This window comes from Strigops habroptila, chromosome 15 (genome assembly GCF_004027225.2).
Source record: "Strigops habroptila isolate Jane chromosome 15, bStrHab1.2.pri, whole genome shotgun sequence".
In the NCBI taxonomy this organism is placed as follows: Eukaryota; Metazoa; Chordata; class Aves; order Psittaciformes; family Psittacidae; genus Strigops; species Strigops habroptila.
Genome location: NC_044291.2, coordinates 3,393,154 through 3,413,482, shown reverse-complemented (window position 1 = coordinate 3,413,482; position 20,329 = coordinate 3,393,154). Strand labels below are relative to the sequence as shown.

The window sequence follows — 20,329 nt, the reverse complement described above, 5'->3', positions numbered from 1 at the left end:
TCCACACTACTACTGTTGTTGAAACCAATCACATGGTTTCAGCTCTTAATACTATTATGTGGGTAAGATTAAACCTGCAAATGTACTTACCTATAGGAGAAAGCAGAACTTTGTGGCTGTGCTACTTGACTTGCAGAGTCCGGGAGATCATCTGCAGACATGTTTTGCAAGGCCTCATCACGTGGAGAGTCATGCATACTCTCACCATCACCAATAGCCTCTATTTAAATGAAAATAACCAATGTTACTCTTGAAGAGAGGAGTCAGAAGAAGAAACTAGACTAACATTCTCTATTTTCTTCTTGGTCAGGGAGGGAATGGAGACAGCAAATAAAACAACTTGTTCTGAATAAGTGAAAAAGGTATATTAAAAATACACAATCTGTAAGTCACTAAGAAGAAATTCCATCAGTTTTGGAAGGCAATATACTTCTTCGGTACCATTAAAAACAAAACGAAACAAAAATCTGGTAAGAGATGAGCTATTAACAAACAATCACCTCAATGGCAATATGAATGAGCTGTCCTTGGGAATACTGGTTTAATCCCCAGTCTGAGATTAACTGACAAAATGTTCCTGCTTTAGAATTCACATTTTTCAGCCGCTAGTACTAACATTGGTCTATAATGCTGAAGCGTTTTTATCTTTAAGCAGGAGAAACTATGTCAGTGCTGATTGTGAAAGCCAGGTTCTCACCTGCACCGTCATAGTTTACGATGGCTCCTTCACTGGGACTGGTTCTCTTGATTGCATTCCTGTATTTGTCCAGAATGTCCTCTGCAGCTTGTGCTTGTGCACTGAGCCTTGGGCTGGGATCATCTGAAAAGACCATTAAAAACAACAGGAGTTAGCCTTGTAGTGTGTGCCAACTGAAAGCAAATATAAACATTTAGACCTACACATTTGCACTCTGTTTCAGTCACATCAAACAAATAGCTGCTTGTCTTCATGTAGCCACAAGTCAAATATATTTATAAAGTCTGAAGCAAAAGCAGGAAAAAGTACAATGAAGTGAACAAATAAGGCCAGATCCTTAGCATATTTATATCACGTACACAAATGGTTCTTGTATATTTGAAGACTCCTAGAAATACTTAGGCAAACAGAAAACTGAACACCCAGGTTCAAATCAGGTTTAATTTAGCACTTCAGTAACTATTACAGGAATGTGACTGCAGCTATCCTTACAGCTCAGCTATGATAAGGACATAAGCTTTGTAATGAGGGGGTGCGGGGAGAGGAAGTGAAGACTGAAGTCAAGAATCCAGCACTACACGTTGACAGAAGCATGACAGTTTAAAAACAGCCTTCAAGCCAATAAATCTTTATTCACCTTCTTACTCAGAAAGCCAGTTGTGAACATTAACTACAGTAGTGTATACCTTTCTGTAAATAGATACCTGGGGGGCACGCTGGAACTCTAGAGGGCATGTTATGAGAGAAACTTACTATGAGGATACTATTCTCATACCTTGAAGTGTTGCGTATCTGTCAGGCACCATGTCATCTTTGTCTTTTTCTTGTTTTTCTTTCTTTCTAAATGGAATAGGAGCTGAAAATGAAAGGTACTTTATCAAAGACTATTCTGAGATAACAGCCAGATTAAAGAAATTTTCAGAAAGTGGCTAATGCAGAAGTTTGTCATGCAATAAACTTCAATAAAAGCATGACTCTATCTGTGGGGTGGAGCAGAACTGTAATGTCATCATATGTAGTAAGTTCTACCTTTATGGACATGCTACCATGAACCAGGCAAAACAGCTTTGCCTTCCAGGTACTATACACTCTAGGCAATGAGTCACCAAGAGAGTCAGGTAGCTTCCCATTTTTATTTACATACATATTTATACTTAGTTTTGCCAACAGTCCTAACTCAAATATTGCTCATAATGACATGAATCTTTTCTGGCAACTGGTTCCCACTACTAAGTTCAAGGAAAAGATGCAAAGACAGCACATTGTGAAATGGAAAAGCAAACAAAATGGCACTAAAATACTATAACATTATCTAAAGTTGAGTCTGCAAGGATTATGGTGGTTCTTTTCTAACTGAAAGTCTGTAGAGTACCTAATATTGCACACATTATTCCATCACAACTTGATATCATTCACAGCATGAAAATAAAATATTATCTTGAACAAGCTTTACTTTGTAAATAGCCAAAGTCTAATTTCCACTCATGCCGTGTTACATGAGATAACCTAAGTTATCAATATCCTTCAACTAGCATGCTACCATCTGTAGAGAATTAAGACTAGTTCTCAGTGAAGCTGCAATAAAGTTAATATCATACAACTATGAAATGACTGGCTTTACATAAAGATTCCAAGGTTACTGAATGATTATGATAACACAATGCCTAACCAAATTTCTTTCAGCTTACGCTCCTCTTTATAGGTGCTGCATACTTTCTTTCTCAATAATTCTCTCTTTACTGCAACATTTGCAATTTTATAAATACGAATCTTTTATTTCTCAAAGTCAAACAGTTCAGCTCTACTGTGTAACAAGTCTGTGCCAGCCTGGCCAGCCTTTCAAAGTGAAACTGTAAAAACTTTCCATAAAAGTTACTGAAGACATAAGTCTAAAGGCAGCATGCTCTCTTACTAAAGTACCAAAACCAGATGGATGTGATGCTACCTTTGGGCATGGCAGACACAAAACGCTTCCTCCACCAGGGTTTGTTTCTGTCAGACTTCTCATCATCACTGTCTTTTCGTTCTTCAATCTGTAAAAAGGGCAGAGTCTACATTTGAGCATTTAGATTATCAAGTGCAAAGGCAAAACTCCACATCAGGTTTTGCTACACTGACTGTAAAAACAGAACTACAGCAGGGCACAAGAAGCCATAGCAGATGAAGCTGGAAATATCCCTCCTGAAGAGGGCAGCCTATAAATGCTAAACCAAAGACATGAAGAAACTTAGATTTCACTTCTTTTTTTTAAAGAAAATTATTTTTCAGGATGATGCAGCATTTCAAATTTAGACACTACAACAAATGCGTATTCCTGAAGTCCCACCAAATAAAGTAAAGCTCATCCGCTACGTTTAAGAGAAGCCAGATTCATTTAAGCCACTCTGAACACCTGCAGCTTTAACTTGTAAATCATTATTGGCCAACATTTAAAAGGTAACACAAGTACACTGTATTTCCTTGGCTACACACCTTTAATACCAGCTTTCTGGCATTAGGTGCATAATTAAAATGGGCATGCTCAAAATAAAACAAGTAAGAAGATAAAGAGAAGCCTTACCTCTCCCCTAGAGGAGTCTTTACTGGGAGATGAAGATGACGACTGTGACGCAGCCACCAGACCTGCTGCTCCAGCGTTTGTGGCTGGCATAGGAAGCTCCCTCTCCTCATTACCAGGACGTCTGTTCCACCCAGGATCACTCATAGGTCTCCGAACTGATGATACTATATCTGAACTCCTACTGCGGACTAGCCTCTCTGGGTAAGAATGCCTCTGTTTGAATGCTTCTAAATCAGTTGGAATTAAAGAGTGAGACCCAAAGTTTGGTAATCGGGCCTCGTTACCTCCCATGGCTCCTTCCAAGATTGGTGGATCTGGTGGTGGATGAGAGGGTCTTGCATAGTGTACCTTAGGCCTTACTACAGCTGATACACCTGTGGTCATAAGCATAAAAGAAGTCACACCTTTAAGATTCTTCCAAATTAGCTGGTATTAACATAGAAACATGGAAAATGCCTATTTAAAAATGGCCAGAAAGCTTATTCTTTACAACTCACCCTCATTTGATGACAGAGGGTCAAACAGTGCAAGCAAAGAATCTGTTTGAGAAGGAGGAGATGTCAACTGACTGGCTCCTGAAACACAGAAAAGAACAGCTAGTGCTGTACCAAGAACTACCTACAGCATAAGGGACGTTGGAAAAACAGTACTCAGCAGCAAAAGTTTACAAAACCCATACTGCAAATTATTTCTAAAGACATTCTTATATGGAGAGATCTCTGTAGTATGCTGAAATGATCAAAGAATTCCACCACAAAAAGTGGGGAAATCTTGAGGAGCAGACCAATTCCAAAATGCAGGAGGACAGTCAATGTAATCAAACCAAATTAGGAAAAGGTGATCTTAGATCTAGCACTCCAGCTCTAGTACTGCAAATTACTGGAGTCTCTCTGTCAAACAAACACAGTGCTATCAAATAAGGAAAGTGTTGAGCTTAGCCACCAGAACTCTGAAGTTGGGAGAAATTGTAAAATTTAAGGCTGCTACAAATGACATTTGTGAGACTTCAGTTACCAGAGATTCTAATTCTCCTTTACAGATAACTTACTTACCGTGGGCTGTTTCATCCATGTCAGGACTCGTCACAGAATCTTTTCCCCCGAAGTCAGAGCTGCACTCAGACCTGAGATCCTCAATCTTATTAGGAATATCTTCAGATGTGGCACTAATACCTTACACATAACAAAAGAAGCATTCGTTATAGTCTTTCAGAGAAAAAGGAAGCAAGACCCTGAAGCTCTTAAAATGTTTGGTGAACATTGCCATAAGCAAGTCCTAACTCACAGTAGCACCTAGAGACATTATGAATTTCTACACTGCTAAAATAATGCTTTATTTCTGCTCTACGTCTTCAACTGTTTTAACATAGTCATGAATACACTTCGCCAATGGGCATTAGACAGACACTTAATTGTTAAATACTTTGCAAAATACAAATAAGTGAAATAGATATATACTGATTTACTTAAAAGAATGTTGTGACAATATAACTAAACGCAAGAAAGTTAGGAGTTTCTTCCTAATCAATACTTCACAGCTAAGCATTGCTATTATAGCACAGAGTATTCGACACCCTGCTGCCTTTTTATTTTCTTCTGTAAGATGAACAAAGAATTACTGCTTTGAAAATTCCAGAATGAGTGCAAGAAGTTGTGAGTGAAATGATGTATAACTGAAGTGCAGCAAAGCGGGGGCTGATCACCTTCTAACAGAACATGTTTTCTTCAGAGGCAAACTCACCTGATACAACGCTGAGGCCTGGTGTGCTGGGTCGAGAACTGACCTCCCTTACATCTGTGTCATCAGATGTGCTACCCAGCCCAGAACAGCTTTCCAGTTCTTGTAGTCTTTCCTCCTGTTTTAAGTCTGGGGCCTCTACAAAGGGAGACAACGGAAAGTAAAGAGAAAAAGTATCATTACTCAATGCCATGCTCCCCTAATGTTCACATAAAGAAGGAAGAGGGGTATGTGTTGGTTTAGTACATTAAGTTCTAAGCTAACTCAACTACTTCAGTGTTTTCTTACAGTCTTTTATACAGAAGGCAGGACTCTGCACTAATAGCAGTGTTCTATCTGCACAGGCATTCTAAGAAGTTTTAATTTATTTTATTATTGTATTTCTTAGATACAACAGTTTACAGTGAAATCTTCACTAAACAAAGCAAACTGTGATCCTAGGTAGCCCAACTTAACATCACATGAAAGGAAAGCAGACAGAAGCCTGCTCTGCAATCTCCTCTCGCCCTTTTTGGTCCTTAAGAACTTCTGAAGTAACAGCGAGTCTCTCACAATGATTTCCATCTTCTCTCTGCCTAGGAACAGTTTGTCCTTTTAATACTGGAAGCATTCACAAACACTCACTTAACCCTAGGATAATAATTTCTCAAAGAAAGGGAGGAAGAGGCTGCTGTTTGCACTCTATGCCCCTGGAAGAGTCTTGATTCATGCTAAAGAAGTAAGCGAAAACTGCACAATTCTGACCTGAATCACTTGGTAATACTTCCACACTCCATGCCTCACTTGTGGTTTCTGATATGGTTGAACCTGTGCAGGGATCAAGCAACACGGATCCTGAACCTGGTAAACACAGCAAGCTGCCTAGCATGTTCTCTGCAGCTGCACCTGCAAAAGTAAAGCCGAAGCATATAGCTAGATATAGGCTTCCTGAAGACAGCTCTGATCAGAGAGAAAATAAGAACACATTTTAAGTGTCCTTAATAAAGTCATCATTAAAAACAATGTTGAGAAGATAGAAATGAGCAACTAAATACAACTCAGGTCATGCACATAAAATCCTCCTAAAGAAAAGCTCCAGTTTAATCAATGCAAAACACACCTATTTAAAAAGGGAGGAGGAGGGCTCTGCAGCCTCGCTACTTTAGAGCAAGCATGAAGCATTTTAACATACCAGCTGCACCACCAAGTTACCTGCTATTTCTTGCAAACGATCTTCATCAATATTTGGATCGAAGTCACTTCCCAAGACATCTGTACTCCAAGTTTCACTCACAGTTTCTGATATATCTCTGTCATCAGTCAACCCCATCATATCACGGATTTCAAATTTACGGAGCTTGTCATCAAGATTATCCTGAGTTGTGGCTGTGTGAAAATAAAAAGTTCTCAGTTTTTTGAAAGACTTCTCCCATTACTTCTGACTGAAAATCTGTAAGAGTACATGATGGGAAAACAACCAACCCTCTAATTCTGTCAGATAAGAGTGTTTTAAAGTAAGGCCTGTAAAGCACTATTCAAAAGATGTTCCCTGAAAACAGTTTTTAAGCCCATTTGAAACTTAAGAAGAAAAATCTTACACTATAGATGGTGACATATCAACCAACTGACAGACAAAACTGATAAAATTCTTGTAAGAAGAACTTATGACAGAAAAGCTGAGGCCTCCAGAGATCATTCAAGCCCAAACCCCCTGTTCAAAACAGGGTCAATTACAGCAGGTTGCTCATGATCATGGCCAGTTATGTTTTGATTATCTCCAGGCTGGAGACACCACAACCTCTCTGGGTAACCTGTTCCAGCATTTGACAAATATATATTAAACAGGAAGCTACCCAGATGCTTTAAGACTACCCCAGTCCAGATCATCCTGTTCTCTGAAAGGCAAAATTGGTATCAAGCAAAACTTTACAAGTAGCTTCCTATAAAGGACATCAAAATCTCATGTGATTTCCTAACAACAGCCTACAAGAAATATTTCTTGGGGGAAAAAAATATGCAGTAGAGATTGCACAACTTCTACTTGTTTCTTCCCAAACTAGTCAATTTTTCAACCTTTTTCCACAGAATTTCAGCTTTACCATCTACAGCACCCCAGGCACTTGTATTAGAAACATGCACCTGCCTTGTTCATGCTCTAACAGCTGCAGAGCTTCTACACCATTGCTCCCAGAAGGGCCTGCGCCAAGCTCCGACACAGACTCTCCTTCTAAATCCAAAGATGACACGGAGTTGGAGCGATTGGAAGGACCTGTGAAAACAGAAGTTTACTGTAAGTCTAATTTGAGTAACAGATCCTAAATATACAGCATTAACAATCCAGGACATGATTAACTAGAAAGATGAAAAGAAATGAAGCAGCAGTGCCAATATAAAACACAGAACTGATGAACTACATGTGCATTTGCTCTACTCTTCATCCTGGTTCTACACTTAACCTGCAATGTGATTCATACTTCCCACGTTTAGTATAGTACTAATTATAATAATCTACAAATACATTTCCAGAAACAGCTGGAATCTCATTACTACCATACTTAACTGTAACTAAAAAGTCACTGAAGTCTTTGCCATTAATTTGTTTACTTGTCCTTGAATTTGCTTCTATATTTTGAGAAGAGAGAGCAAAAAGTAAGTTATGGAAGTTACACAATGTAATGCATGCTGCACGACCTGTACAAACCTCTTCAGTATCAGAAATAAACCTCTGCTTTGTTGTGTCTGATGTTCCTATAAAGGAGTTGTCCAGAGTCCAGAAACTATTCTGAGATATGTAATAGCTCATTAAAACATCATGAAAAATAAGTCTGAGAAGTCTAAATTTAGAGTTAAGTTTGGTTATCTTAATAATTAGTACTGCACTTGAGTTTTAAAAAACAACAACAAAAAAAGCAAACCAAAACCCTCTCTGTTTTCTCTTTCTAAATACATTTAGTTCTTTTCTTCCTAATTCTCAGACTCGGTTATGCCTTGCACAACTGAGAGTGGAGTTCAGCTCCACACTTTTTATTTGGACGGCTAAGAGAAAAGACAGGCTCTCAGGGTAAAATAGCACAGCCTTCAAAATGGCAAGGATGACATGCTGTGCTTAACAGAAGTTCCTTTTATAGTTAAGGAAAAAAACAACTTGAAGACTTAAGTGGCCCTTCACCTTCAGATATTCCTTCCAGATTATCACTGCAGAGGGAAAAGCGCAAGGTTTTATCAGGTTTACCATGGAGTTTGTTTTCATCAACAGGGACATCTCCTTGTCCACCATCTGCAAGCTGCATATTTAAGACCTGGAGAGTGGGGAAAAGAAATAAGACTTCCTTATAACATTGCACACATTTTGACATTGATTTCCCTAAATGTTAATGGCACAATCAAATTTCTAACACTCCATTTGAAAAAAGACAGCTATCTCCGAAGTCAGAGCCTGGAGAGAACGTAAGGTAACCAAGATGTGAATGTAAGACAAATCCTGATAATAATGGAGCCACAAGCTCCTTCCTTGCCCCAGCAGACTAATATAGTATGGAAATTGATGCTCAGGAGGCTGCAAAAGGAGATAATCTGAACTACCGGGCAAAACAGCAAAGATGAAAGCAGAAGCTGTGCTACAGCTGGTGAAAGAAAAGGCTGTAAAACCAGCCTTATCCTAAGCAACACAGTCTGAAGGCATTCCTGGCAACGTGACCACAGTTCCGCCCTCACAAGCAGCTAGGTCTGTGTGTTTCAAGTCTGAGCTGCCAAAACTGTCAGGATCAGTGTTCCAGTTCTGTCATTCACCTGTGCCACTTGATCCAAAGGACAGAGCATGCAGAGAGGTAACTAAATCAGCTTCTTCAGGCTTGGAAACAATAGCCCAAGTTTGCTTTTAAGCACACTAGATGACAAAAGCCTCTTCATAAATCTGACAGGTTCATTTTTCCTCTGTTTACATACTGGTTTTCAGACCTTGCAGATATACTAAGTGAGGGGAAAAAAAACATCTAACAAAGGGAAATTTGAAAGCTGCAACTCCCAGTAAAATAAAGCAAGGATTTTAATTCCCATTTCAGATTTATTACCAAAACATAATGTCACAACATCACTGTTCTGCTACTAGAGAACACAGAAGCTGTACTTCTCAAAATATCTGAGCTGTGGTAGTTTTACATACCTCATTTTCTGACATCATTCCTGGAGTAATCTGTGGACCTGTCCCCAAAGAAATCACCAGCACTTCTTCAGGCTGAACTTCTGGGATAGTCTCCTGGGAGGATCCTTCATGATCTCCATGCTGATCCATTAGAATGTTTGATCTACTTCTGCTACGAGTTGCTAGGAAAATATTTTGAAATATCAACATTAGAAAGCTTTCCCTTGTTTAAGGAAGAAAAAAAGACAATACAATGGAAATACAGAACCACAGTGTTCTGAATTATTAATCCACATACTAAATAAACTTACAAAATGCAAAGTCTTATTAAACTTTGAGAGATGGAACTGGTGTTCAGAGTACTGCACTGTGAAAGAGCAAACTTTCAACATAAAAGCTTAGAGCAATGAGTTATACTATGTCTTGTTTGCCTACACAAATTCAGCATATTCCAATCACAGAAACATCTTAAGTTTTATGAAAAAATTAAGAACTTTGTAACCAACAAAAAAAGTCCACATTTCTGGTTTAAAACTCTGATTAATTTGTTTACAAGTTTTCTCTTCTAAAAAGCAGGGAAATCTTATTCTAACAGTTGCTTTACTTTGATTATTTTGCAACTCTTTATTAGTCTTTGCATGTAGCCTCATATTCTGATGTTTGGCATCATGGAAGGAAAAACGCCCACATGGAATTAAGATTTCTAAGTATGGCAGCATGACACCAGTTATTTCTTTATTTGATCCGGGAAAACAAGGCAAGTGGCCACAAGTCAGAGCCAAATTTTGATTATCACACAAAGGCACTCGAAGTGTTTTTAAAAACTACATGGACATACTAAATGAGTTTCAAATAAAAATCAATAAAGAAATCTGGAAAAGCAACTGATTGCCAAAGTAAACCAAAGGCATGCTCAAGTCATGTGTTACAAGTAAACATTTCACAGAGAAGAACAGGAAGAGGGCATTACCCACCAAAAGGGGTTACTAGAGTTATATGAGCAGAAAGATTGGTAGCAGAAGTATCCCAGGCAGTAATGGCTGCCAACTGCTGTCCTGGATTTCGAGAGCATTAAAATGAAACAAAAGAAATAAAAACTTTGAGCAAAAACTAATTTACACCATAAAATAAATGCTGTTGTGCCACTACTTTCTAGGCAGAAGACCAAAGCCATTCAGAAGCAGAGTTAAACCAACATGAAATAGGTTTGTTTTGGGGTTGGTTTTGTGGGTTTTTTTGCTACTTATTGGCCTCTACATATTTTCACCCTGTTATACACTAACACCAAATCTCTCAAACAAACAAAAACATCCCATGTGGTCATAGTCATGTAAATATACACTGAAGATGAGTACCACACTTCCTATTTTAAGAGAAAATATTATTGAAATAGAAAAGTTCAAGACCCAGGATCCTCTTCAAAGAGAGGACAAAACCCCAACAAGCAAAGCTGCGTTACAATTTACTAACAATTGGAATTAAAATCAGGCAAATAATGGAGAAAGAAGCAAGCTGCTCTTCTCAGCATACAATCTGAAAGTTCTGCTCTTGCTTTCTCATGCTCTTCCCCATTTGCTCTCTTCTGAGACACAAAAGCTTTATTCTGTCCCACCAATTAAATGTCATTCCTTGCATCTCACCACTTTCCTAAGCAATATTCCCTCCTAGATCTGCTTCCTATCTTCAAACTTTCCCTCTATTATCATGGCACTAGCACTCCAGTGTTTTTCCTAAGCTCAACCAGAGCGATGGAGCTCACCATACTGGAATCAGAAAATAAGGAAGCTACCTGACTTTCTATGCAAAAGAAAATTCATCATCTACACAGAAAAAGCAGGAACTGGAGGTGTAGTCAAAGAGTAGCCCCAAGAGGTGACTGAAGAAATGGCACAGAAGATGTACCAAGGTATCAGAAATCATGCAAGAAGCCTGCTTGCTCTCCTTACCTATTGGCAATCGATTTTTTTTGTTAGCTGGAGTAGTTGCAGGAGAAAGTTGGGGGGTATTATACGGAGTCATTTCAAGGCTGCAGCTTTTCCCTGGTTTGTTCTGGGGTAAGTTTGCCAGCAAGTTTTCCAAAGCCATCCGATCTTCCTTAAGCTGGTCGCTTGACATTACATTCCGCATAAAGCCAACCTAAAAATTTACAATTAGTAAGAATTGCAGCATAAATTATCCTTGTTTATCCTATCTGTAAACATATGGGGACAGGTTTATACTACTACTTAAGAACTTCAGATATTACCAGAGTAGTTAGCTGGCTGTATGTCATGTAAACCACTGTTCTGCTCAACCCCTCCAGAAGGTTAACAGAAGACATCGGAGGAGTTTCAACTGCACGCCCATCAATAACTACATCCAGAAAGGCAGCAACACAGCTCTGCAAAGAAAAGAAATAGTTTTTAAATGAGAGACCATTTAGCACAGTTTGGAAAGAACGTAAGTTACAACAAGAGTTAAATAGTTTACACAACAATAGAGGTTTTGCTTCCTACTTTTAAAATCTTAGGATAAAATACCACATATCATTAAAATCACTGAAGAGTAAGCAAGGAAAGCACGCAGTTAGTTTCAGCACTTCCTTCATTATTTTCTGCATTCCAAAGTGTTACTTGAGTGTCTTCATATAATTTTTTTTTAAATTAAAACTGTTTTATGGTAATTAACTGCCCCTTCCTGAAGAAGCTGTTGAGCACAGACTAAAAGTGAAACGAGGAAGCAACACATAATATCACTTTCTAACCTGACTGAATGTTACTTGTATAATAAATGCAAGTATGTGTAACTTTGTATGCTGACTGTGTAACAATTATAATTACCAAAACCCTGGAAGTTACACAAACGAATCAACAGGTTTTTAAACATATGACAATACATCAAAGTTTATCAGTTTCACTGTTCCTCTGATGAAGTCAATTTCAATATTATGATAGATGATTCATACTGACAAAGGAAAAGCTGAGGAAAAAAAAAGCAAAACTACACAAAAAAAGGAACAGAAGTTACTTGCACTAACAAATTACTTGGTGTTAAACCAGATTTCATATAGAAGTTGCCTTCAGATCAAAGCATTTTTTTTAGGTGCAGTAGAAAAGCCACAGACAGTAATTCAGCATTTCAGTTTCAAAGGTAACTTGCTTTAATTTCTATTTTATGTTTCAAGTAGTATTATGTCAGAATAGAAGCCAGAATCCCTGACCCTTAACACTAACACTCAAGATTTTGTTCCCAGCTTTGTGCAAGATTTAATCTGCTTTTCAGCACATGTAACTTGGAAGTTAAACACTTAGTAAGTCCTTTGCGATGTCTGGAAAAAGAGACTGCAGAGGCACAAAGCAGACACACAAGTCAGCTTTTTTCAGTCTACATTCTTACTTTGTCAAATTTAGCAAGGTTGCTCTTCATACGTGGGTCTCCCTCTTCAGAACCTGTCATGGCCAGTTGCTGCAGAAGTCTCCCAACCTGAAATAAAAAAGAAGTATGAAGAATAAGCATTTCAAAACAACATCACAATGGACCCAGTTACAAAAAATAGGTGAAAACACTCCTCTATTCTACTTTTTTTTCATTTAATACTCCAAGAAATACTTCTGACTGAATGGACAGAGGCCTGTACTTGCTTTCAGGACAGTAAAAAAGCAAGCAGCTTTAGAAAAAAACCTCCCAGTCATTGCATTTAACAAGAAAATCTGCACACGCAGTTTGCTATGAGCATTCGTACTTGCCCCCTTTCCCAGGAACAAAGCATGTTTTGTTTTTACAACACGTCAGAATTGAGAGTTGAATCTAGGTCATCTTAAACGAAGAGATTATTAACAGGCTGCATATATTTTACTAAGAATATGTTGGAGGAGAAAAAAATAGCAAGAGGGCTAACCCCTGTTTCAGAGAATACATTCCTTATTAATCTCCAACTGCAAAACAACTCTCCATTTTAAAGAGTTGCCAACTGTGATGTTGTAGCAGAGCTCACAGTTGGCATAAGACTTAGTATTAGACAGAAGAGCACAACATGCCTTTATACGCATTCCAGAATTCATCTTATAGTCACTTTTACACTTTAGCTTCCATCCCTTACAGTAGCTTTTATAAAGTCCATTTGCAACTCTTCTAAGAGATAAAGGAATACACACTACCATTTTTAAGTCAATATTTTCAACAAAAAGATAAACTTTACAACGTGCCTTTTCAGCAATGATTAACACAAATATTTTGTTAGCATCTGTATTACAGGTAGGAGGGACAGTACCTTTCTCTTTACTGTAGTAACATCAGTTCTAGTGGGGAAAAAAAAAGACCAAGAACATTTCTCATATATTTTTTCTTTTAAGACTACTTTAAAGTGAACCATACCTGCATCAGATTAAATCTTGCCACCTCATTTATAGGAGCATCAGAAATGATCCCATACTGTTCTGGGTTAACAATTGCAGGACAGATGAAACAGGCTAGAAGGAGATCTGTGCACATTGCTCTGACCTCCCCAACCTCCAGCCTGTCTACACACGAGAGCGTTTTGTACATTTGCGACACAATCCATCGCAAGCTGTGAGGAAAACAGTAAGTGTTTTGTTTGAGATAGCCAATGAATTTGTTCACCAAGGTCACCAGCTTGGCCTCATTGGAGTCAACCATCTCTTGGACTCTTTGCTTGAACTTTTCCGTGCCTTTCTCTCCAAATAACTTTTCCTGTTGTACCGGGGAGAATCTCTCAATTAACTTGTTTGGATCAGTCTCCAAATGGTCTTCATCTTCAACCAGCAGCTGCATGATTGGCTCATGTAAAGTTGCAGTAAGAAAAAGTTTTGCAGAAAAGAGTCCTTCAGAGAAAAGTTTGAACAAGATGCTGAAGGCACAAGTGCCTCGTCTCAGCAGCCGCCTAGGGTTGTCGCTTTCCTTGAGTTCAAACTCAATCAAGTAACGCAGGACCTGGAGGAGGTAGCTTTCATCCTCCTGCATGATGCAGTTGCCATAAATGGAGGTAAAGACTGTGTGGATGACACTCTGCGTGTTGTCCTGGTTGAGCTTCTCTCCAGCAACCAGACAGGATGCAATAAGCCTAGGGTTCTCTCTCAATCTGTTTAGGAATTCTCCGTAAGCAGTCTCCTGAAATCCCAACTGCTTATACCCATCCACAAACTGGGTGTCCTCCAAGATTTTAGCATGCTGGCAACATTCAGCAGGAGAAGCTTCAGCACTGGAAAGAAAAACATTGAAACAGTCTAAGTAACTCTTAAGCAAACAAACTTCATAAGAGATGCCCCATGGTCGATCTATCAACAAGACTACCACCAAGGAATAATGTCTTTTCATATAGTTAATACAAGTGGTTTGCAAATTCAGGAATAAGGAGAGTTAATTCCCATAGACTACGAACAGAAGTGAAACAAACACATATATTGAAGAAGGCAGCTTAAGCAGCCAACAAGTAAGTTTCAAGTGAGTCAGATTCTCTAGTTAAGATGTGCTTTAAAACTTTACTACTTTTATGATTAGTACAGCAAAGGACTCCAGGTACTAAGTGTGAATAATCTGATGGATTTGCTGCAATTCACGGAAGTTTAGGAGCTCGTTCTCCCCAGGACCACCCTCACCCCCTCAAGTCACCTTGTTATAATCAGTCTGTCCAAGTTAATCCTTTGCTGCTTGGAAATCCATGCTGTGCGGTACAGCTTTTCAGCTGTCTTCAATACATCTGCATTGAGCCTCTGAATGAGCTGCTTTTCTGAGTTTACATAGAGCCGTTCCTGCTTGAGGTGATGAGCCAGCGTGTGTATATCCAGCTTCACCATCTTGGGCAGCGAGTGGGTTACACAGTACTCACTGGAAGAAAGAAACAAAACAGGTCAATTCCAGCAGTTAGGGAACAAGTTCTGCCAGCCCCAGTGAAGTGATAAGCAGGCCATAAACTCACACCACACAGTACATGCTGTTGTGCCCCTTCCCTGTTAGCATGTTAATATGTTCTCTCAAACCCACCACTTAATGACTGAGTCACTCCTTCTTAATGCAAGGTTTCCTAATTACCAATTTCATTAACCTTTTGTTATGTCAGCACATCAGGGACACTTGCATAGCAGCAAATGATACTTTCAACTCACACTCATGAACTGAAACAGTAATGCAGCACAGTGCTACAAAACTCCTGCACCTCTCCTCCAACACACAACCTAAGAAACTGCCATTACTTGGCCCTTGCTACAGTTCAGGTGACAAGCTCATGACATGAAGAGGAATCCTATCCCAACTCACCATCTGGTGAACATGCAAAAAGATTCCTGCACTTACAGCCTTCTCCTAAAGCATGCCCACATAACACAGCACTATCCGAGCACCTGGTTGTGGTTATCTCTGGCCTGTTAAATGCCCTCTCTCACCTATGTGTAAGAAACACAAAGCTCCCAACATTGGTCTCTTCTGTTAAAAAAGTTGTTATTATTAACAATTAAAAAAATAAAACCAAGGAGTATTAATATCCAGACAAGGCAGAAGTTGGAAATAAGTCTTTGCTCAACAGTAGAATTCATTCAGGAAAAAAATTCCTTGAATATTTCAATTCAGAAGAATATTTCTTTGGGCCACTATCCAAAAATGTTCTTTTAAAGAGAGAAAACTGAAACAACCGTAGGCTTTCATGGCACATCAGGGACAAAAATCTACACAAACTAGTGTTATGTCTCAATGTAACATCAGCTCTAGCTTCCTAATTAGAAAACATCTTAGCAGTTCGATAAAGAGAACCACACTGTTCAAAACCAGTTCAAGGAACTAATCCATCTAAAAATTAACTCTAGCAGCTATGTCAGATGTACTGGTAACAGATACATGTCAGACCTGTCAAGGGATCTGGTGACAAACCCTTCAAAGCCATACTACAGCTAAATGAAAATCTTACTTCCCACAACCTGTATTGACTCCAGAGGAACCCTGCTTCATAAAACCATTTAATCCACGCTTGAGAAACTACAAATAATGTACCACGCACTGGCCTAATGCTCTCCCCTTTCAGTGTTTTAAAGATCTGTGGTTCACTGCTCAGCATAGCAGGAGATGATCCGCTCTGAAGAATACAGATTAGCTCCCTAATTAGACACAGGTTTTACATTTGTTGGGGTTTTTTTCTCAGCCTGATAACCAGGTGCACTGACAACCATCGCTGCTCCTTGTGTGTGCAATTAAGTTCTTTCATCTGCAGTTTTAACCTCACCACCAAAACCCTAGCAGAGACTAAAAGAGATGCTGTCACAAGTCTACGCGTAAAAAATTGCACTCTTATTACACCTGATGGTTTAAAGGCCGTTCCTCGCAGACAACTGTGCATATAAGGCTCTGAAAAAGAAATATAACCCCCCAAAAAGCCTGAACCCCCCACTCAAAAACCCCAACAAAAAACCCCAGCAACCCTAATCAGCAGTTACAGCTCATGCATCCAAAGATGAGATTAAGCAAAGCACTTGAAGGATGCACTAATTTAGATGTTTTTAAGTAGGATGATCTCAGAGAAATGATTAGAAAAAGAAACACTGACATCACTGCCAAAGTTCTTTGAGAAACAAATGATGACTTTTTGCAACAAATTTATTTGTAGTCCCAGAATTTAAGGGCTCACAAAAAAATTGCATTGAACTCGATACTGCCTGTAAACACAGTAGTAACTAGTTATTATGCTACAAGCTGTTTATATCTGCCAGGAAAAAGAAGCTGCATCCATAGAAAACACACATACACAAGATCTGCAGAACTACCTTCTGCCTTTTCAGATACTTTCTGCTCTAAGGCTGTGCTTTAGAGCTGCTCATAGTTTATCAAACCTTAAGAGGTTCAGCTGATATGTTCCATTTCAAGGGGCCCACCCACAGGCTCCACTCTTCTGGACAGAAAGTTAGTCCAAGTGGTTCTTCTGCTTGTAAGCAAGTTTGGGGAAGGGACAGAGGATGCGCATGGGGTACCCCCATGAACAGCCTGTTCACTTTGCCTGCGTTCCTGTGCCTTTGCCTTGCCAAAGTGCAGAACAAGTTTCTATTTTTGTGTCACTTGTTATAAGCACATTTAACAGTAGACGAGCTGATTAAACTGCTTCTGAGGTGTCTCATACTTTCAAGTAAAGTGATTTCTCCCACTCTTTCACTCAGTGTGTTTTGTTTGGAGGTTTTTTTACCTAAAGAAGATGTTTTCAGCATCAGGGATGGGCAAAGCACTCTGACAGCCTCTGAAGAAAGACTGTTCTTTTCTCCCCTGGCCCACGGGTAGGAGCAAACTCCAAGTGCCCAGTCAGCGAAAAAGACAAGGTGTCCTGGAAACAAAATACCTTTTCTGTTAAGTTATGATTATCAGAATAGCAGATTTAAATTGCTGGTAAACTTTTCAGGAGCTACAGACAGTTAAAATAAAATCAGTTACTACTCAACAAACAAGACTCCCACACAGTCTGGAGTCTCAATACACATGCATATAATCCACCTGTCCAGCAAACAAAAAGAGCAACGAAGCAGTAAAAAAGGCCAGGCTACTGCAAAACAACACTGTACCATCTGTGATGCCACCTGAGAAGAAAAAAAGAGAGAGTAGGTGCAAGGCCCATACTCAGAAAGTGAAGTTACCACCTTCACAGAACAGAAATTATTTGGGCATTTCCTCATGACAGAGCATCACAACCATGAATCAGACGAAACACCAACGCACTGAGTAACTGTGAGAAGCTGCACACTGCTGTGCAGTCTGGTTTGCTGTAAACTAGTTCCCACTGTGAACTTCAGGCCCAAAACAAAACAAGGCTCCAAAGACTACCATTACCTGCATCTGTACTTCCAAATATACCATTCCCATGACTACTTGATAATATCCTATCAGTTGGCCACTACCCACGTGTCTGTCTTATCTGTGTCTACTGTAGAGCACCAGAAATAACGAAAGCAAGAGGAGAATTGATTTGGAACTGAACCACAGCAGGCTAATAAGTACCACTGTGCTGTGAAGAACTATGAAAATCCACAGGATTCCTGTCGATCCGCAGGAAGTCAACTGCATGACAGCAGTTTTTACCCTTTGTACAAGAAAGAGGGATAAGCAGCTTCCCCATCTTTATAATCCTCCATAAAAGTTAAAGTCGATTGCTAGTGATTGCTACTGAAATACAACTCTGTGAAGAGGAATGCCTCGTTCCCTCCCATTGCCCAGGATTACAAATGAATTATTCTGAAGTTGCACAAGCACAGCAAGCAACAGTGCAAACAACTCTGTTTTCACCTTAAATTTCTGGCAGACATCTAAGCACACTAGAGATGTAGAGCAGGTAGTTTAACACACACGGTACTTCAGCAGGCTTCAGATAAGCTCTGAAGAAAACTTGCAGCATAGTGAAGAAAAACCTAGCTGAGCAAGATGCACACACCATCACTCTCTTCAGATACTAATATTATTAACACAGCCTGTCTTGAAAGAAGAAGCTATTGTACTGCTAATGCACCTACAGGACACACACTGCTCCTCTCCAAAATCCCTCTTCCCTTATGATCAGTGTGAAAAGACAAGAGTTACAGTCTCTGACCAGGCTACGCAACATTCACTCAATGCCAGCGCTGGGGATGAGAGCATTAGAAGCAATTAACCACAGTCGGTATTTGGTAACACACCAAAAAAGCAGCATTAGGGCAGAGCAAGCAGCGGCAGCCTCATCTGGTACTAATTCCAGAACGTTGTTTGTCAGGTTACCTTATCAGTTTCTTGTAAATAAAAAGGTGCCTGTAATTATCCAACTACCTGGTTTATGACTATCAGGCACCATTCCTGAAATAACAGATGTATGTGCATAGTTGTATAAAGAAGACAGTTCAGGAAACTTGGGTATCCAATAGTCTGCTGCGGCTGAAGTAGCTCCTGCTATGTGCAAATCATTTTTCAGCCTTGGCAATTGCCTTTTGATAGGAAAACATTTCAAATTTTTGTCAGTTCACACCTATTTAGTAACCTACCAAAAGCTGTGACACCGTAGGAGAAGCTTAGCACAACAATTCAAACAATTTCACTTTGTGATGCTCCACCATACCAACAACAAAGATTGTGTGACCTGACAGCACATCAGATGTTTAGCCCATTATCAGCGTGACATGACTTTGTTCGAAATCCAAGACAATCTACGCCTTTGGTGAACACAGGACATAGACTGTTTCCTACATTTAAAAGTCCTGGAAAACACTACCTTTAATCTTCAGGTACTGAAGCCCACTGTGCAAAGTACGTGGTTTTGAAGTGTGCCATATAGAAAAAGCAACATCTCTATTAAGTATTTCTGCAATTCAGTTGACAGAAAAGGGAATAAGTAAAGTAGAAAATACTGCCAGTACACCAGATTCTTCTTCCTCCTCCTGCGTTTCCTGCTCAGGGTTATTTGCTCCTCCTGAGTCTTGCTACACAAGACTCGACTTCCAAAGCAAGTTTGGGCAGATCTAATGTAGGCAGGGCAGGGCAAGGCAAAACTGAAATCACTCCATCTTACTGAAAAATAATTCCTAAGCAAGCTTGAATAGCTTCCATGCTAATTCGCCCCAGATGAACTACCCCTTTCTTCATTAATACTTACAGTAATAACTAGCAAGGCATATTTCTGTACATAAGCCAACAGCCTATCTTCTCAAGTTGAGCTAAAAAAGTCCATTTTTCAGTAGGCTAGTTCACCATGACCTAGGATTTACCTGCTCAACTCTCACGTTACAATACCCGCGATCTCAAAACATGTGTATGACATGCAAAATGCATTTCAATTTGCTGCAGTTCAACTATCTAATCAATATTAATAAGAAACTCATCCCTCAAGTTTTTTTCTGCCCCGTGGCTGCTCTGCAGCTAGCACTGAACATGCTATCTATCCAGCAAGACTCATGTGCTAGGAGCACCTCATTTCTCATGCCCCTTAACAGAACTTATCAGTAATGCACAGGATGAGTTGGCTACTAAATTATCTGTTACAGCATTACCGTGTTGCACAAAATAAAAGCATGTAATTGTACTAAAATCTACTCCAGTTGCTTATGATGCTAGAAAGAGGAGTTCCCTTTAAGTAAGGAGTCATACTAATGAACTTTTAGTCAGAAGTGCAGAACTCAAAACCCTCAAACTGACAAAACCAACCTGTTCCCAGCTACTCTCGAGAGCAGTTTCCTTCCTCATCGTCACACATCCCATCCATGCTCTGCCGTAAAGGGTAACTGCTACTTAA

The 20,329-nt window shown here is 39.4% G+C and overlaps 1 protein-coding gene across 9 annotated transcripts in view; it reads right to left on the bottom strand.

Moving 5' to 3' along the window:
- GAPVD1 (GTPase activating protein and VPS9 domains 1) overlaps window positions 1–20,329 on the bottom strand; it is a 31,006-nt gene that overhangs the window by 9,610 nt on the left and 1,067 nt on the right. For 2 of the 9 annotated variants that reach the window (XM_030507355.1, XM_030507359.1), the window contains exons 2-20: window positions 14,722–14,937; window positions 13,468–14,311; window positions 12,490–12,576; window positions 11,360–11,494; window positions 11,061–11,250; window positions 10,089–10,169; window positions 9,136–9,296; window positions 8,143–8,272; window positions 7,117–7,242; window positions 6,186–6,359; window positions 5,739–5,879; window positions 4,998–5,132; window positions 4,310–4,429; window positions 3,755–3,832; window positions 3,258–3,631; window positions 2,643–2,730; window positions 1,473–1,553; window positions 698–820; window positions 91–220 (exon numbers count right to left, since the gene is read on the bottom strand). In XM_030507355.1, the coding sequence (XP_030363215.1) occupies window positions 91–220; window positions 698–820; window positions 1,473–1,553; window positions 2,643–2,730; window positions 3,258–3,631; window positions 3,755–3,832; window positions 4,310–4,429; window positions 4,998–5,132; window positions 5,739–5,879; window positions 6,186–6,359; window positions 7,117–7,242; window positions 8,143–8,272; window positions 9,136–9,296; window positions 10,089–10,169; window positions 11,061–11,250; window positions 11,360–11,494; window positions 12,490–12,576; window positions 13,468–14,311; window positions 14,722–14,906 (3,383 nt within the window). In that variant the 5' untranslated portion in view covers window positions 14,907–14,937. Of the gene's footprint in view, window positions 1–90; window positions 221–697; window positions 821–1,472; window positions 1,554–2,642; window positions 2,731–3,257; window positions 3,632–3,754; window positions 3,833–4,309; window positions 4,430–4,997; window positions 5,133–5,738; window positions 5,880–6,185; window positions 6,360–7,116; window positions 7,243–8,142; window positions 8,273–9,135; window positions 9,297–10,088; window positions 10,170–11,060; window positions 11,251–11,359; window positions 11,495–12,489; window positions 12,577–13,467; window positions 14,312–14,721; window positions 14,938–17,272; window positions 18,727–18,789; window positions 19,121–20,329 lie in introns of those variants that run through there. The other 7 variants (XM_030507358.1, XM_030507357.1, XM_030507356.1 and 4 more) reach the window with 7 other exon arrangements.